The 19,209-nt window shown below is 44.5% G+C and overlaps 1 protein-coding gene across 2 annotated transcripts in view; it reads right to left on the bottom strand.

The window, feature by feature from the left end:
* The window catches only part of CYB5R4 (cytochrome b5 reductase 4), a 1,096,425-nt gene that overhangs the window by 48,166 nt on the left and 1,029,050 nt on the right, over positions 1–19,209 (bottom strand). For both annotated transcript variants that reach the window (XM_085611035.1, XM_085611036.1), the window contains one exon: positions 14,122–14,286. In XM_085611035.1, coding sequence (XP_085467161.1) covers positions 14,122–14,286 — 165 coding nt within the window. The remainder of the gene's footprint in view (positions 1–14,121; positions 14,287–19,209) is intronic.

The raw sequence follows: 19,209 nt of genomic DNA, 5'->3' as shown, positions 1-19,209 counted from the left end.
TATCTGACGTGGTGGACAAAAACAAAATTAACACCAGCAAGCCAAAGGTCAAGGTGGGACGGCTGTCCTGTGCAGCAGGGGGAGAAATAGAGACATTTGTAGAAAAGGGAGACTCGTGTGTATAAGAATTATGTTAATGTTGTGGATGAGTGATGTAGAGTTACTGGGTGTAGGCCCAGGCCTACCTGTGTATCTGCCGGAATACATTATGAGCCTGAAAGACGTATAAGAATATTAGGGTACTGTCATCTATCTAGTATATATACATAGAAGGGAAGGAGGGAGGGCCAGTCAAGGGCACAAACTATGTCAGTGACATACCTTCTGGCTGGTTTTAATTCCGTCCCAGCCTAATTGCGGTTGGGAAAGTCCAAAGATGTGTAGTATTTGTGTCCTCAGTATATCTGTCAGTTCAGAATGAGGATAATCAGAATATTAAAAAATCCCAGATGTATACTTGCAAGAGCCCGCATCCCAAGCGTGCAGTGCATCTATATTGTAGTAAAACGTCGTAGCATGCGAGCTATAAATTGCAGCTACTCAAAAAAGCGTGGTGAAGAGAACTAATCAAAAGTGCAGCCTCATATCGGTAATGAATGGGTAGACATGCAGGTGTAACGTTAATTCATTGAAGACGAAGGCGTGAGACATAATATAAACATAACGTGCATAGTGAGAGTTAGAGTCATAGCGTATCTCGTATTACATGGATCGATATAAGCAGGGAATTTGTGCAGTTAAAGATAGTGAAAACCGACTTGGTGGAGCTGTAGGATACACTGCTATCTGCAGGAGCGGTTCCGAAGCAAATCATAAATGCTACCTCGTGCATGTGAATATATCAGGGTGGACGGGAGTGTCTATGGGGACATCGCCGTGTCTTGTATTTCCTGATTGGGTGGCGGCATGCATGTGGAATTAGCAAGGTAATTACAGGTGTACGAATCTATGTCACTTACCCGAAACATACCAAATAGTGTAGTGTCCATATGTCCGTGTTTAGGCGGTGTATCAGGGTAAGTCCGCGTTGAAATCTGTGCTTGTGAAAATTGGTAATCACATTGGAAATACAAGGTGTAGGGAGCAAATTTCCCTGAGTCACGGCTCGCTTTTTAGCCAGTGCGCAAGTTGCAAGTGGTTTCTAGTACCCCCCCCCTCCAGCGGCTACTTATTCCCATTCTCACCCCACAATCCTTCAAGGCTCTAACAACAATGTTCCCATGAAGAAGACTCCTGAAAAGAGTGGTAAACCATTCAATCTGCAGGGTTTGTACTTTAACGCCCGGTCCATTCCCATAAAATGCAGCTGAAATCTGGGATTTGTTCGACACCCTTAAACCAGACATTCTTTTCTTTACTGAAACCTGGCTGCATAAGCTCTCCACTCCATCTTTGGCTATTGCCTTTCCAGGAGAGTACAGAGTCTCTAGACTAGATAGAGTGGGTAAGAAGGGTGGGGTTCTTGCCATTGCAACCCTCTTACCTCTATGCATCAAGCTTTTGGATTCCATCTCCACCCCTACCTTGGAGCTTATGGCATTTAAACTTGAGTTGGCACACGGCCCTAACTGGATGGGAGCTGTGGTCTATCATCCCCCAGGAGGAAATAAAAATGCTTTTTGCGCTTCACTTTTGGAATCCCTTGCACCTCTCACATTGCAATCAGACAATTTTTTTTCTAATAGGAGATTTTAATCATCATTTAGATATCACCTCTGACCCAGACTCCATAGGGCTGATAGCAGCTATGGAATCTCTTGGCCTTTCTCCCAAAGTATTCAGCCCCATTCACATAGCAGGACACACATTGGACAACATCTTTTCTAACACACAGGATGTGGTAGTGGATCCCCCTCTATAGCCTTGACTTGGACAGACCACTTGGCTCTAAAATTCCCGTTAGACATACCTAAGGCTATCAATAAACCTCAATATGTCCAAGGTTTTCAGAGACCATGGAGGAAGGTGACCCTAGCATCATTTACCTCTGCGTTCAAAGCCTCAGTCTTTCAGGACTGTGTGGACAGTGACACGGCACTGGAAACGCTAGAGATCTCTCTGACTAAAGCTCTGGACTCTATTGCCCCAAGTAAAGTAGGCAAGACCTGGGTAAAGTCAGCTCCAGCACCATGGTACAACAACAGTCTTAAGAAAGAAAAAGCTGCTTGCAGGAAATGGGAAAGGAAATGGAGAAATTCAAAACAGGAGGCAGATAAACTAGCATATAGAACGGCTCTTAGGCAAAAATTTTACATCGACAGAAGATCTCGCCTGGGGGCCAGAATTACGGAAGCCAACAATTCTTCCAAAGAATTGTTTAAAATTCTGAAAGATTTCACCAACCCAAGGGTTAATAATTCGTCCATTCCGCTTACTCAACAGATCTGGCAAACCATTTTAAGCTAAAGATTCATAAAATCTATAGCTCTTTCAGCACACAGGGGGAATTTAGCGTGGTTTCATATAACCACGATGATTCCATCTCTTCCTCATTGGAAGATTTTAAGGCCATAAATTCGGAGCAAGTCCAGTCTTTACTGGTACACTTAAAATCTAGTTTCCCTCTTGACCTGGCCCCTCCTTTCATCAGTAGTGCTCCTCCCTTGCAGCTCCCATTACTGAAGTCTGTAACCTATCTCTAATCACAGCCACCTTCCCCCAGAAATGGAGGATGGCCCAAATAAGACCTATATTAAAAAAAGTCTAGGCTGATCCCCTGGATCTTCAAAATTATAGACCAATATCTCTCCTTCCTCTGTTCTCGAAAGTTATGGAAGCCTTATTTAATAAGCAGTTAATTGAATATCTTGAACTGAATAACTTACTTGATCCTTCTCAGTCAGGCTTTCGTGCGTTGCACAGTACCAAATCTGCACTAACTAAAGTAACTGATACGATCAAGTTGGCCCTAGATAATGGGACACCAACTATGCTGATCCTTCTCAACCTGTCGGCAGCGTTCAACACCATCTCTCATCGAATCCTAGTGCATAGGCTTTGAGAGATTGGTGTCAGTGGAATGGCACTTAAATGGTTTGAAAGTTTCCTTGCTGACAGAACTCCGCGAGTCCAACTTGAATAGTTTACTTCTCAGACCTCGGCTGTAGACAAAGGGGTCCCACAGGGTTCCATTTTAAGCCCCACTTTATTCAACATCTATGTATCTTCTCTGGCCTCCATTATCAGATCTTGTGGATTTGACACCGTCTCGTAACTGATAGTTACTATCGACACAGATCCCACGTCGACCTAAGAAAATGTTAAAAAGTGCATGCTAAAGACGGCAGCTTGGATGACAGCTAATTTTTTGCAGTTGAATACAACCAAAACCGAGATTTTGCTGTTCGGGAAAGCGGAGGAGCTTTGGTCTACTGATTGGTGGCCTCCTGAGCTGAGTGAACCCCCCACCCCGAAAAAATGGGTGAAAAACGTAGGTGTTATTGTGGATGACAAACTCTCCATGGAAGAACACGTTGAAAGCATTTCGGGCACCTGTTTTGGCCTGATGCGTATGCTCAGAATTTTTTATCCTTGGCTTCCTCTCTTAGCAAGAAAGTCGCTCATACAGGCACCACTAGTAAGTAGGCTAGATTACGGTAACTCCCTATTGGTAGGGATTAGGGAAGATCTGCTCTCTAGGCTGCAGGTTGTGCAGAACACAGCTGCACGTCTGGGCCTCAACTGGCCCTCTCGATCACCTTCGGAACCTCTCCTGCGCCTACTCCACTGGATGCCCCTTAGGAAACGAGTAATATTCAAGCTTCTGTGTCTGGTATTTTAAACTCTACAGGGGCATGGTCCGGCCTACCTCAGTAAAAAGCTAATACCTTATATTCCTTCCTGGCAACTGAGGTCGAGTGATCAGCGGCTGTTGTGCCCTAGGAGGATCAATAAAATCTGAGTGGGAGGCCGTTCATTTTCGCATCTTGCTGCCTCCTACTGGAACAAGTTGCCAGACGACATTCGCGCTTGCCCCACCTTAGGGCAGTTTAAAAAACGTCTTAAAACCTGGCTGTTCAGTCACTGTTCAGTTGTCTCCCCTCTGCTCTTCTTATATTGTGGCGCCAAGAGATCCACTTGGGGATGATTTGTTTAGCGCCTAACTAAAGTTAATAATAATATTATATAGTGCTTTTGCCCAAATGGTTTGCTTTCTCTACTCAAATTAGCCTCCGGAAGTCTCTATTTATTGTATTCGGTTTAATTGGGGGGAGGGGATGGTAGTAAAATCCTGTGTTGCATTTATTGTTAACACTTAAATCTATGCCTTTGTTTCACCATGCACTATATACATATGCAAAATAATAAATAAATAAAAATAAGATGGGGTGGTGACTGGTTTCTGTGGAATGCTCTTGAGAAGCAATATGTGTGCTATCAGGTATATGATAAATCAGTACCCTGCAAACTACCAGCATAACATGCATTTCGGTTGGTAAACATTGTATGGGTTTCGAAGAAAAGTACTGATTGTGCATCGGAATCTTCACATTCTTGATAAGCTCCCACCAAACATCAGATGCTTCTTGCAAAGTCATGATAACTCTAGAAATTGAATCTCCCCCTACTGTACTCTCTGTCATTCAGCTTTCCGATCCACTGAATACTGAGCTCTGCTGGGGCCTGTCACATGCTGGATCTTTCTTCAGACACCCATGCATCTATTACGATGAATTATCCTTCCTCTCCAGGTTGTGGTAGTTACAAAGGGTTTAGAGTAAGACTTGCTAATTCACAAGATAGTCAGTGATCTTAAATAATGATATATCTTTACAAGGCAAAGGATTCCAATCACTTTAGTATACAATATACCAAATCAGTGTATGGACTAAAAATCGGATTAAAAAGTGGCTGCCCAACTGTTGGAAACACCAGCATTCTTGCTTACCAAAGTATAGCCTCCACATGCAGGTGTTTAAAGGCAGGCAGCATTTGAGCAGCTGACTGGACAAGGAAGGGTGGTGTGAACTGCTCTGGTAACAAATTATTTTAGTTTTCTGGAGTCTTGTGGACTCACTGGCACCAACAGGTAATTTTCCTTAGACTCTTATCTTCCCTGTTGATGTTCAAATAAACAGTTATTTCCCTTTACCAAGGGAATGCTTCAAATTGAATTTTTGTGTTTTCCAGGAAATATTTTTTGAATATTTGGTATCAAAACTTTGTTTGAAGCTCTAAGTTATGTATTACTTACCTGTATTGCTGCTATTAAGCATTCTAAAAAAAAATGATTCTCTGTTAAGGTCACTGAAGAAGGCCTCTGAGATGCAGAGTGTGTTGCTTTAGAAAGGAATGTAGAAGTTGGGATCACTTAAGAAGAAGGGTAATTCAGTCTACTAATTCTCTTTTCCTTGCCCAAGTCTCTGTAATGACACTTGTGCACTTATGCTCCTGGTATAAGAAAGTACCCACATTAGAAAGTTGTATCTTTCACAGAATGGGTGAGTGAGGACAGGAGAAATCTCACATTCATTCATCAACACAGAAGTCTACTCACCTCCTACTGTGAGATTTTAACCTTCTGGAGGAATGGTCTTCAGAGGTCTCAGGGTCGTCTATATGCTTAATGCAAATCCTTCAAATAAATGTTCTACTGATTACATTTCTGAAAATACTTTCAAATACATTTGGGTTTTCTGTCACTTGACAGCCTGAGGGCACTTCCCATTTTAGAAAGACTATGGCAGCAGCCAATGGACCGGTTCGAGTGAAAAGTGTCACAATTTACGTAACAGGCCTCCTTAACTAAACACATAGTGAAACAATATCAGGTGGCCTCAGGGTAATGACTGAAACCTATTTAGTCATTGGCTCACTGTAAAACAACGTGTATAAAGCGAATTCCAAAATTGCTTTGGTATTAAATGTACAGATGATTCCCAGCTTGATGATAGGGAATATTCAAAGCATGTCAATTTATAGAGGACTTAATGAGATGTAGTAGACAGAATAGGTACTCTCATGACACTAATAATTATTTGTTTTTACATATAGATCTTCATACCACACTTCTGCTGTTTCTAACCGCTGTAGATAACAAAGGTTACTATTACCCAATCAATAGTACTCTAAGCATACAACCACATAGGTGCTGGATCAATGCAACAATGGAAGGTTTCTTGCTTTTTTCATATTAATCACTTGTAGTGCACTTGCTTTTTCTCGCAGTAACATCTGTCCGACTATAGCCCTGAAATAATCTCTCACTATAGTATGCGAATCTGAATTCTCGCCCTATCCAGATTTAAGGTGAGGCCACTTTCCTTAGTCTTTCCGAGCATGATACAGGATTGCTTGTATTTTTAAATGATTTGTTTCAATAAAAAGATTGGAAGGTATTCATTAACAGAGTGTAGTATCACAATAACTGCTAAACTATCACCAAATGCTGCCAAATTCATTTCAGAATCACTGACTGCTGCTAAAATTCTTATTCCTGCGAAATCACGAGTGACTTAAAAAATCTTGCTGTCACTTTTGAATTTTTGTTGATGTGTTTTAACTTGTTTTAGAATATTGAGGGGCACTTTAGTGAAACTTCTGTCATGATATTTGGGTTACTGCACTCCCCCCCTCGCAATCTCAAGGTTGCTTCACTAGATGTTATGCTCAAGAGAAGCTCGGGAGGATGACCTGGCCGAATCTTTCCTTATGTGCAGGTCCACGATGAGGACACAACCGCTGGGCACAACACATTCTTCTCCACCTAAATGCACATGCTCGGTTCGAGGCGTGCTGCATCACAATAACTGCAAAACTATCACCTACTGCTGCTCAATTTACTTCTAAATCACTGACTGCTGTTAAAAAATCTTATTTCTGCTAAATCACGAATAAGTTAACTTTTTTTAAAAAAACCTCATTGCCACTTTTTCATTATTGCTAATGAGTTTGACTTGTTTTAGATTATTGAGGGACACTAGTCAAACTTCTGTACTGATATTTGGGTTAATCCCCAACATGCTTGCAACCTCAAGGTTGGTGCACTAGTTGTTGCCTCAGAAGGAGCTTGGGATTTTGGCCCAAATGAATCTACCATTATGTGCAGGCCCGCCACATGGACGCACGCAGCGTGTGGGCCACTGGCAAGCCAAAGGTGACCCACCGGCAAGTCCGTTCGCGCCCGTCTATGTCCGTTCTGAAGCCAGCACCAGCCACCGGGCCAATCTCACAGAAGGTAAACAACTATCCTCAGAATTGTTTATAAACCTTATGTGTAAAGACTGCCGTGATTGCCACACAAGGGACCCAACACACCGAATGGGCCCAAAATCATGCACCGGCTTCAGTGGCAAGTGTGGTCTTCTATACAAGCCGTCCCCCGCTGCCCTGCACACTTGCATACCTCTCCAAACATCCCTTTTGAGCAAACATGTGCAAAAAGTCAATGATCTCAATGTAGACCACCAGCATGACTTTCTATTTATTACTGAAACATGGCTCAAACCATGGTGCAATCCCGACATAGCCAAGGCTCTTCCCCCTGGAAATATGATCCTCATACGGGACATGGCCGGGGTGGTGGCGAAGCCATCTTTTTCTGTGATAGCTTCCAATGCACATAGATTCCCTTAAAGGAGCAGAAAGCTTAGGCTTCTGCCTTAAGATCAACCCCTCCCAATCTTTTGCTGGCTGCTTACTCTCCGCCCTCTGGGCCCAGGATCCACCATCCTAGCTACAATCAGGGAGGCACTTGCCCCTTTTGTACTTCAATACACCAATGTCACCGCCCTTGGCAATTCAATTACCATTCAGATGACCAGGCAAACTCAGAAGCCACTAACATCATGGACACCTTAAAGATAATAGGCCTCCCTCAACTGGTAACTGCTCCCACCCATTCGGTGGTACACACCATCAATGGGATCTGCATCAGTCATCTCGAGGTAGCTCCTGGACACCCTATTACCCAATCATGGTCGAACAATTGCCTAGCCCCTTCAAATGAATAATCAAAACCCATGTTTTTCTCTAGGCCCAAAGACAATACCTCCACCACTCTGCGCAAATGGGGAATGGCGAAAACTAACCCTAATCTCAACACTCGACTCCCAGCTACTGCCCCACCCTTACTGGAAGGTTATCTAAGGACCTTAACTCTTTTAATATAGGGATCACCAACACAGCCAATGAACTAGCACGCCCAAGTCACCCCAACAAACGCCAGCCAAATCACTCCGCACCCTGGTTCTCCCCAGCCCCCGCAGAACAAAATCTTCACTACATGCAGTTTGAACGCAAATGGTGTCAGGCCTATAAATCGGATCACCTGGCCCACTTTACAGAGACAGAGAAATCCTACAACAAGTCGATCAAGGAAACCAAAAAATCTTACTTTACGTCTCAAGTCGAGGAAGCCCATCATGACCCCCAACCCATCTTCAAATTTTCCAAGTCTTCCTACAGTCTAAAGACCTTTCAAGAGAAATTCCTCCATCTCACGTCCTCTGCAAGCAATTTCAGACTTTTTTTAGGGCAAGATTCAGTCCATACAACAAGGGTTCAAACCCACTCCTATAACCAACCTCACAACTAATTGAGCCCAGGCAATCCTCACAATACTACAGATGTCAGACTGACTGCTTTTCCGAAGATTTCTCTACGCCAATTGCGTGAAGTCATTCTCTCTTGCATTTCCGGCTCCCCACTGGCCATACTACATATGGCTATAGATAATGTCAACTCACTAAACAATCATATTCTTAACACATACTTACCCTCAGCCGAAGTCCCCTTAGTTTGGAAACTGACAGTTGTAAAACCCTTACAAAAAAGCCCCTAGCAGCTCTCACCACTCTGTCAAACCTTAGGCCAATCTATCTACTTCCATTATTAACAAAAATTCTCGGAAAAATGAAAAACCACCAACTTATCACCTTCCTAGAAAATGACAACTCACTACACATCCAACAATCCAGTTTCAGACCAGTGTTGATACTGCTGGACCTCCCCACAGCATTTGATACTATGTCCCACTCCATCCTTCTTCAGCGTATCCATGAAATAGGGATCTCCCACAAGGCTCTAACATGGATTAAATCCTTCCTGACCTATAGTAGACAAACAGTTGCCTTAGGAAAATTTTCATCAGCTGAAAGATCAGTTACAATGGGAGTGCAACAAGACTGATTCCTTAGTACTGCCCTTTTTTATATTTATATGGCCCCCTCAATACCTTACTGCCCGATTCCGCCACTACAGGACCCAGAGAACGTGAAAGTCTTCTGATGCTAATATTTTGAGGCACCCATCTTACAGACTGAAATCCCGGGGGGGGGGGGGGGGGGGGGGGGAGGAAGGCCTTCATGGTGCTGGGCTACACAGCATGAAACCAACTCTCCAGCACTCTACGTTTCATTAACACTGAAGTAAAATGCAAAAAATGCCTAAAAACCTTGCTCTTTCTTGCCCTTAATGTGCTATATCACTCCCTCATCGAACCAATTGTATCCCTCCTTCTTTACTTGTTCCTAGTTCCCAGTGCCTGCAAGTAAGGATCCCCGTGCATCCACAGCATTGCGCCAGGATGCTATACTAATAGTAAATGATATTCCATTATTAGTATAATAAAACATGGAGCCCACTTAGGACCTCATTACGAGTCTGGTGGTCTGAGGACCACCAGACCCATGGTGGAGGTCCAGCCACCGCTGCACCGGTGGTCCAACCGCCACATTACGAGTTGGGCGGTCGGACCATCATTGCACCACCGCAGCCGGCAGGGATCAGAGATCTCTGGCAGTGGTGCGGCAGTCTGGAGGCCGCAATATGCTTGACAGGACCGCTGCGGTCCCATCATGCATATTACGAGATTCTTCTCCGCCACGGTTTTCATGGTGTGTGCTCCTCCATGAAAACCATGGCAGAGAGGTTGTGGGCTCCCCTTTTGCCTTTGGGCCATGGGGTGCATGCAGAGGGGCAACTGTTGTGCCCCACTGTGTGCATGTAGCCCAGTACCTGCATGGCATGGACTGCACCAGTCCATGCCATGCCATGCAGGTACTTACTGCCTTTGTTGTTCCCATTGCAGTGCCTATTTCATAGGCACCGCCGTAGGAACGCCAAAGAACTGCCCGCAAATGACTAAAGAAGTGGGTAAGTAGTAACTGTAGTAAGCAAAAATGGTTTTAAATATATGTTGTAAGTAGGCTTGTGGGACAGAGTGTATTTGTGTTTCACAATTGAAAATATAAATTTGGACAAGAGCAGGTGTACTAATAGTGGAGCATCATTACAGTGAAAAAAGTGCATGTTAGCAGTATTAATGTAAAAATTACACTCTGAAGTGATCCACAAGATAATTTTCTTTCTAGATGTGCTAAATTGGTACTGGTTGTTTGGTTAGTGAAATGAAAATTTCTGATGAACGAGGCATACCACACAGATTAATTGTCTAGCTGATAACGAATGCTCTACCTGATATCACCAAACTTGTGCCTTGTAAATTAGAGTGCTGGAATATTGTGATTCTGCTGCCACAGTGGTTTCTGAATAAATAAGTAATTACTGTGCTTGCCATATAATCCACAATCAACAAAAATTCTTTCTATCCAACACAAATCCAAAGGTACTACAAAAGTGGTACATGTGATTAGTAATGAGGAAAAAACTTTAACCCAGACAGTATTAATAAGTTAAAACATCAAAATAGTGAAATAATACCCCCATTGAATGTGCTTCATTACAAGCCATAATTTGCCTTTCCTTGCTTCATAATTTAGTAAATTCTGCCTCAAAATGTGGTCCTCTATTTCTGCAGAATTCCAGTGACCCTGCTCATAGCACTCATATCTGTCCCTGGTGGATGTCTAAGCATGTAGAGATTACAATGAAAGGCTCATGAGAACATGGATGTCATTTAGGGGTCACTAGAGCTCGCATCTGTGACTGCTGGTTTGCCACTGGCATTGCTTTTGTGTTCCCTGCCTCAGAGGTAGCAAAATTGGTGCCAAGAACACAGGGGCAGCTATACATTTCTTACTTTCTGCCTGTTTGTCTTTATACTAATAGTAAATAATATTCCATTACTCACTATTAGTGTAATCAAAAATGGAGCACACTTAGGGGCTGATTACGAGGTCATTTGGAATGGCTCCTAATGGGATTTGGTATCTCAGAGTCCAATTCGAAACCTATGTTTCCGACCGAATTCGTACACATTTCCAAATGACCGATTACGATGCCCGGAAACAGCTCGGGCTGTCCGATTCGGTTCTAAAAGGCATTTGGACAGCCCAAGTCTTTCGGAGCCGAATCGTACAGCTATATGGACACGGTTTTCGAGCGAGCAACTATGAGGACTGATTCGGACAGCAGTTCCGATTCGATCTGTCCGACACGAAACGGCTGTTGGAATCTGCCTTTGGGAGCTCATTGCAGGACCCTTTTCACCCGAAGGGCTCTGGCTGGGGCCCATGGCGGTACCCAAGGGACCCCTCATTCCAACCATGCACAATGTGGCAGACACCATGGGGTGCCCACCACAGGGTGCAAGGTTTTCTCCAACCACCCTTTTTTTTTTCAATGGGAGCCTGTGTTCTCGTTTTGAACACAGGCTCCCATTGAAGTCAATGCGAGTCTGACCAATGTTCAGAAGCATCGTAATCGGTTAGACGGACTCACAGAAAAAGATTCCGTACCCGATTCGGTCAGAAAGGTTTCCGAGCAACATCTTAATCGGCCTCTTAGTTGGACTTGGACCTTTAGTAGTAACTGTAGTAAGTAAAAATGGTTTTAAATGTAGGTTGTAGGCTTGCGGGTGAGACAGTATTTATGCAACAGTGTGTGTATGTGTGAGCACTTGTGAGTGAAAGTGAGAGTCAGTGACAGGTAGTGAATGAGATTGTGTGAGATTGAGGCCCAGATTTACTTTTTGTTGACACAAATCAGTGCTGCTCCAAAGTTGCTGTGCTGCCTTGCGTCAAAGCGAGAGAGAAACATTTGCCATTTCTATTAAGTTATAGTGCTTTTTTTCGCCCCAGTGTGTTGGCATACTTTTGGCAGACTGGTGCCAATGCACACACCTTTGTGCCATAGTGTAAATGTGTGGGCATTTTCGGAAGCATATGTTTTGCACAAAATCAATACTTTATAAAGATTTATCAATTTGTTTTCTGCCGTTGGAGAAATCATCACCGCACTCTATGCCTTATGTAATCTGATGATGCTTTCTACCCTGTGTATCTCATATATCCAAGCTTTCTTTGTTTTTAATGTTAATAAAAACATTTTGAGAGAAAAAAATCAATACTTTAACTTTTTATTTGTCCTGTACAATGCAGCACAAATGCAAAGTTGAAAAAACAAGGAGAAATGAAAACATTTCCCCTTGTTAGGCCTGCGTCGAGAAGGCATATGATTTTGGAGCAAATTCCTCTTGAGCAATGTTTGTTGATAGGGATTTGTGTGAAAACTCATAGGTGGTTGAATGAGAACCCACCTATGCACCATCCATGAAATGTCCCCTTCACATAAAGCAACCAAAGTAGCGCATTGTGAAGCTTTGTGTTACTTCAGAATACTATCCAACACATATCTTGATTTGCTTTGGATAGTAAATCACACCTCAACACTTTGCATCAGGTTTATGTCACAAAAGTGAGGCAAACCCAGACCAAAGTGTTAGTAAACCTGGGTCTGAGTGTCAATAAGTATGAGTGAGTAAGAATGGGCGAAATTAAGAGTGAAAAGTGAGTGAGTGAAAGTGAATAAGAAAGAGTGTAAGGGGGTGAGTGAGTGAGTGAGTGAGTGAGTGAGTGAGTGAGTGAGTGAGTGAGTGAGTGAGTTGTGATGCTTGGGAGTTTGTCATTGGTCCTGGCATACTGAAAGTAATTCTTTTCTATAGAGAAACCCACGGCAAAATACTGGGCATACTTACTGCAATTCTTAGCATGAAGGACACCTGTGACAAAATACTGGCACAACATACTGGATTTAATTATTAGCATAAAGACCACCAATTGTACTGGCATACTGGAGGTAATTAGTTGCATATAATGCACTCGTGGAAAAATGCCAACATATTTGAGGAAATCCTCAGCATGTGGACACCAATTGCAAAATGTTGGTTCTAGCACAATGCATGGAACTATTTATATAAAGGTGGACAACCTGGCATAAGGGAGGGTGACAACTATAACAAAATTCTGGCCCTGTCATATGAGATCATTTTTTAAATAAGGGTTGCCTATTGTATATGGACTGCATAAATTGCAAAACTGTGACACTGAAATATTGTATGTTATATTTTATATAATGCGGCGCCCATGACAAAATGCTAGCCCTAGCACAATGGAGGTAATTTTTGACATATGCAGGCACCTATACCTCATTTTGAAACAAATTGGGTCAACTCCTGGGGAACATCAAGTTTCATTGACTTGGCAAACCATAAAAGGATTTGAATATTTAATTAGTGCCCTTTGAAGGTATATGGTAGAATAGCAAATTTATGTAAAGATTGTGCTTTAAAATGCCTTTTTCATCCAATTTTTTGTATATTTCTCTGGATCAGAAACCCATATTAAGAGATCTGGCTTACTCTCTTTACTCACTTATTACAGTTCGGGGCAAATATTATCCCCCAGAACTTACAAAGTTCAAGTCAGCACCATAATATGAGTGTTATCTAAATAATACATGTCTGTGTTATGCTGTTATACTAATCATGCAGTTGTTATGGAACTTCAGTGATGTCAATTGTTGTGATGTTAGGCTCATGTGACATGCCTTCCTGGGAAAAATCATTGTCAAAAGTCAAATGAAGGCACTTCCTGTGATGTCAGTAAGGTCAAAGGGTATGTGAAGGCACTTCCACTAACCATGGCATTTTGGTGAATCGACACCCACGCATAACAGTACCAGTGTATGTGGAACCACGTCAGGCAAGGTAGCTCTTTCTGAAGATGTAATTATGTTCAACTACCATTATTTTATATAACCAACATCGACGCAGTAGTGTACTAATGAATACAACGAAGACACATCAACGGTGCTTGTAAAGCATGTTCCTACTTTTCCTCAGTTGACTAATTGACATAAATCATAGTTAATTGAAAAGCCACGCTAATGCAAATTAATTTGCGTAGGTGTCTCTCAGAACATAGAAATGATTAAAGTTACCGTATTCCTTGACTGGTAAACATTGTTGGACCACAAATGCAAATCATTGTGTTTTGTAGTTCTTTGTTTCTTTCAATTAGTGTTGAGAGAAGAGGCAGGGAGATATTTCCTCTCATTCCAGTCCACTCATCGGTTGGCTCTGACAGAACAAACTGTACTTCACACCTGAAAATAAAAAGACACATTAGTGTGATAATGTATTTGGTTGCCACAGTGACCTGCAACTTTCAAAGCTCCATTAAAATACTTCTGCAGCAGAAAAGTAGTGACTTTTGACAACGTGTCACAGCAGGTGTGAATAAAAGCATATTCGTTCCCGCCTTTTCAAGGACCGAGCTCCGGTCTGTCGCCTGGAAACACACAGAAACTTATCTGCATGAAAAATCCCAGACCTAGAACCAGCAGCGGCCACCAACACTGAGAAAAGACTGGGAGTTACTGCTGAGAGGCATCTTAAAACATCTCTATCAAGTAACTTCCAACTTGCTGTTTTTAAAATAGGAGAGGAAGGGAAAAGGGCCTAATTCATTAAAAAAAAGTCCGACGTACGCCTCCCACTTGAAGAGACTTACAACCAAAGAAAACAGACACCGGAGAAAACTCATGGACATCTTGCACACGTTTAATGAACATAGCTATTTCAGCAGGGCCGCAGCTATCATCGATGCAGCAGGTGCAGTGGCACCGGGCTCCAGAGCCATGAGGGGCCCATTTAACCCTTATAATTGCTGTATTTTACTATCCCAATAACAGTCCAAGGGCCCATCTTCCTTGCTTGAAGCAGGCCCATTGGCGTCCTTGTCATGCTACTGCATTTCCAAGGGCCAGAGCTCTGGCGCCTGCCATTGGAGCATTTAATGCTATGTCATATATGTTTTCATGGGGCCTTTACGCACTTCTTCTCTATTCAATAAGCAGAGTATAGGACACATGCTCATGCAGAAACTCCATGTAGACAACAAGAGCAGGTGGCTGGCTCTTCTGGTGAGAATTGGGAAGTCCTGAACAAAAATACAACAAACTATGTAAAAAAAAAAGGTGACATCACCACATCTGCAGAAACAGTCAAACTAAACGTACAGCTTGGAACAACAAGAGGGCACAGCATTTAATGTAAGTGTAATTGTCTAATAATACTAAGGCTCTAATGCTTTCCTTTAACCAGGTATAAAAACAAATTCACAAAAATGTGAGGCAAATGGTGGCACTGCTACGGACTTACTGATAAACAGAATAATGTACATTATTAATCGATTGTAACAATGTACAGGATATGTTGAGGAGATTCTTGCTGTCCTCTATTAATGTACTTTGCTTAATAAAATAAAGAAATTTATTTAAAAAAAAAAAAAAATCGAACTCACAAATATTACTACAAACAGCCGGGTGAACAAACAAACATTTACAATGCAATGGTCTCGCAATACTGAAAGTTTTAGCTATTGCATTGCCTTATTATTTGCAAAGCCAATCGCTAAAACTTTCAGTAATGCGAGACCTATTGCATTGTAAATGCTTGTTGTCAAATGTCCTAAAAAATTTCTCAACTGGCTTTTGTAATGTCATGCTGTTTTACTCTTTTATCAAATTGTTTTTATTATATTTTTATATAGCTTTTACTTTAGGATTATTTTTGCATTAATTGCACACTTTTATGACTAAAATTGACAATTAAGCAAATTAAATGTAAATTTTAAAAAAGGTTCCTCTAAATTCTATTCGTCCACAAGTGGTAAAAGTATCGAAAGGGTCAGTGAAGGTGGAAGATGGACGCTGGTGGAGTGGGAGGAAAGTGTTGTTGGTGGACAGCTGTTCATTCAGATGAGAGGGAGGAGAGAAGTGGTGGCTAAAGTTGTTGGTTCAGAGGGTGATGATGCTGGTGTGAGAGGTCCTTTTTGGACTACTTCAGATCTGTCTGGTGCAAGAAAAGATGTAAGTGTTGCAGAAGACAAGTCATTAAGTGGTCAAAATATGGGCTCTAACTTTGGTTGAGGGTGATGTCAGTTCATAAACTGAGTTGAAGACAGTGATGATAATGAGTTATTTACAGTTATGTGCACACGTTTGCCTGGAACAAGAGTGTGAGAGGGCTCTCGACCACTATATTCCAATTATTATTATGTGTTAGCTCTGAGCTCTGTTCTGATGAAGGCAGCCTTGGAAGTTGCTGGGAGCGCTCCACAGGGAATACAAAGCCTTTCATCCTTCATATTTACCAAATCAATCTGGAACTGTAAAAGCAGCTTGTGTCCAGAGTACTTTGTTACTAGCCCTTCACAACAGATCCAGTCGGTTTTACATTTTATCGACACATCGAAATTAATGTTTTGCACTGATTTACACGATGGTGAGCCAAGGCCTGGATCATAACCTAGTTCTCCATGATCAAGAGTCGGCAGCGCTATCTACTGGGAGGGACACATACCACAATGAAACCTCGGCTCGCTTTGGCATCAAGGTTTTAAAAGGACCTCGAACCTGGCTCGAGCTTTCAATGGCTTGTCGACCTATAGTTAGCACTTCCATAATATTAAATATGTGTTTTCTAAACTTGCTCACATTTTAAACCTGGAAAACACACAAGCTGATTTTCTTGATTTAGTCCTAAATGAATAACATGCTGGAAATACAGGCAGTGTTTAAATGACCAGGAATTTGGACGTGGTATTCGAACTGATCCAGTATGAGGCTGCACAAAGCCTACCTATTACCCCCAAATTCGCGTACATTGCACACAAAAGACCCCTTGACATGCGGAAGCCCTCAGCACAAAAGTCAAGCAACTCAATGATCAATAGTCCACCGTCATCACCGACATGATGGGCCTTTCCTACCAGACACGCCCAGCAACAAGCAGAGGCCACCAGTCAGAAATTGAAATGAGGCCACCTAGCTAATCAGTGTTCTACCGTAGTTGAATAACCTCTTGCTGCACCAGCGAATAAAAGGTTTAATTCGTTTTTTTGAGAGCGCAGGAGCTGGAGGGCACAGTGAGAGTAGCTGGGGACACAGAGAGAGGAGGTGGAGGGCACAGATAGAGAAGCTGATGGAGGGCACAGAGAGAGGAGGAGGTGGAGGGCACATAGAGAGGAGGAGGTGGAGGGCACATAGAGAGGAGGAGGTGGAGGGCACAGAGAGAGAGGAGGAGGTGGAGGGCACAGAGAGAGGAGGTGGAGGGCACAGAGAGAGGAGGTGGAGAGCACAGAGAGGAGCTGGAGAGCACAGAGAGGAGCTGGAGGGCACAGAGAGAGGTGGTGGAGGGCACAGAGAGAGGAGGTGGTGGAGGGCACAGAGAGAGGAGCTGGTAGAGGGCACAGAGAGCGCAGGTGGTGGAGGACACAGAGAGAGGAGGTGGAGGGCACAGAGAGAGGAGAGGTGGAGGGCACAGAGAGAGGAGCTGGAGGTCACAGCGAGAGTAGCTGGGGGCACACAGAGAGGAGGTGGAGGGCACAGATAGAGAAGCTGGTGGAGGGCACAGAGAGAGGAGGAGGTGGAGGGCACAGAGAGGAGGTGGAGGGCACAGAGAGGAGCTGGAGGGCACAGTGAGAGTAGCTGGGGACACAGAGAGAGGAGGTGGAGGGCACAGATAGAGAAGTTGGTGGAGGGCACAGAGAGAGGAGGAGGTGGAGGGCACAAAGAGGAGGTGGAGGGCACAGAGAGAGGAGGTGGAGAGCACAGAGAGGAGCTGGAGAGCACGGAGAGGAGCTGGAGGGCACAGAGAGAGGTGGTGGAGGGCACAGAGAGAGGAGGTGGTGGAGGGCACAGAGAGAGGAGCTGGTAGAGGGCACAGAGAGCGCAGGTGGTGGAGGGCACAGAGAGAGGAGGTGGAGGGCACAGAGAGAGGAGCTGGAGGGCACAGTGAGAGTAGCTGGGGGCACACAGAGGGGAGGTAGAGGGCACACATAGAGAAGCTGGTGGAGGGCACAGAGAGAGGAGGAGGTGGAGGGCACAGAGAGGAGGTGGAGGGCACAGAGAGAGGAGCTGGAGGGCACAGAGAGGAGCTGGAGGGCACAGACAGGAGCTGGAGGGCACAGAGAGAGGTGGTGGAGGGCACAGAGAGAGGTGGTGGAGGGCACAGAGAGAGGAGCTGGTGGAGGGCACAGAGAGAGGAGCTGGTGGAGGGCACAGAGAGAGGAGCTGGTAGAGGGCACAGAGAGCACAGGTGGTGGAGGACACAGAGAGAGGAGGTGGAGGGCACGGAGAGAGGTGGAGGGCACAGAGAGAGGAGGAGGTGGAGGGCACAGAGAGAGCAGGTGGAGGAGGGCAAAGAGTGCGCAGGTGGCGGAGGACACAGAGCGCATGTGGTATAGGGCACAGAGTGCATGTGGTATAGGGCACAGAGAGCGCAGGTGGTGGAGGGCACAGAGAGCGCAGGTGGTGGAGGGCACAGAGAGCGCAGGTGGTGGAGGTCACAGAGAGAGGAGCTGGTGGAGGGCACAGAGAGCGCAGATGGTGGAAGTCACAGAGAGAGGGGGTAGAGGGCACAGAGAGAGGAGGTGGTGGGGGCATAGAGAGAGGAGGTGGTGGAGGGCACAGAGAGAGGAGGTGGTGGAGAGCACAGAGAGAGGAGCTGGAGGGCACAGAGAGAGGAGCTGGAGGGCACAGAGAGAGGAGCTGGAGGGCGAGAGGAGGTAGATGGCACAGAGAGAGGAGGTGGAGGGCACAGAGAGAGGAGTTGGAGGGCACAGAGAGAGAAGCTGGAGGGCACAGAGAGAGGAGCTAGAGGGCACAGAGAGGAGCTGGAGGGCACAGAGAGCGCAGGTGGTGGAGACCACAGAGAGAGGAGCTGGATGGCACAGAGAGAGGAGGTGGTGGAGGGCACAGAGAGAGGAGGTGGAAGGCACAGAGTGCAGGTGGAGGAGGGCACAGAGAGCGCAGGTGGTGGAGGGCACAGAGAGAGGAGGAGGTGGAGGACACAGAGAGAGGAGCTGGAGGGCACAGTGAGAGTAGTTGGGGGCACACAGGGAGGAGGTGGAGGGCACAGATAGAGAAGCTGGTGGAGGGCACAGAGAGAGGAGGAGGTGGAGGGCACAGAGAGGAGATGGAGGGCACAGAGAGAGGAGCTGGAGGGCACAGTGAGAGTAGCTG

The sequence above is a fragment of the Triturus cristatus genome, chromosome 6, assembly GCF_964204655.1.
Source record: "Triturus cristatus chromosome 6, aTriCri1.1, whole genome shotgun sequence".
In the NCBI taxonomy this organism is placed as follows: domain Eukaryota; kingdom Metazoa; phylum Chordata; class Amphibia; order Caudata; family Salamandridae; genus Triturus; species Triturus cristatus.
Note: the sequence above shows the minus strand (reverse complement) of the source record. Positions and strands in the feature narration are given on the sequence as shown.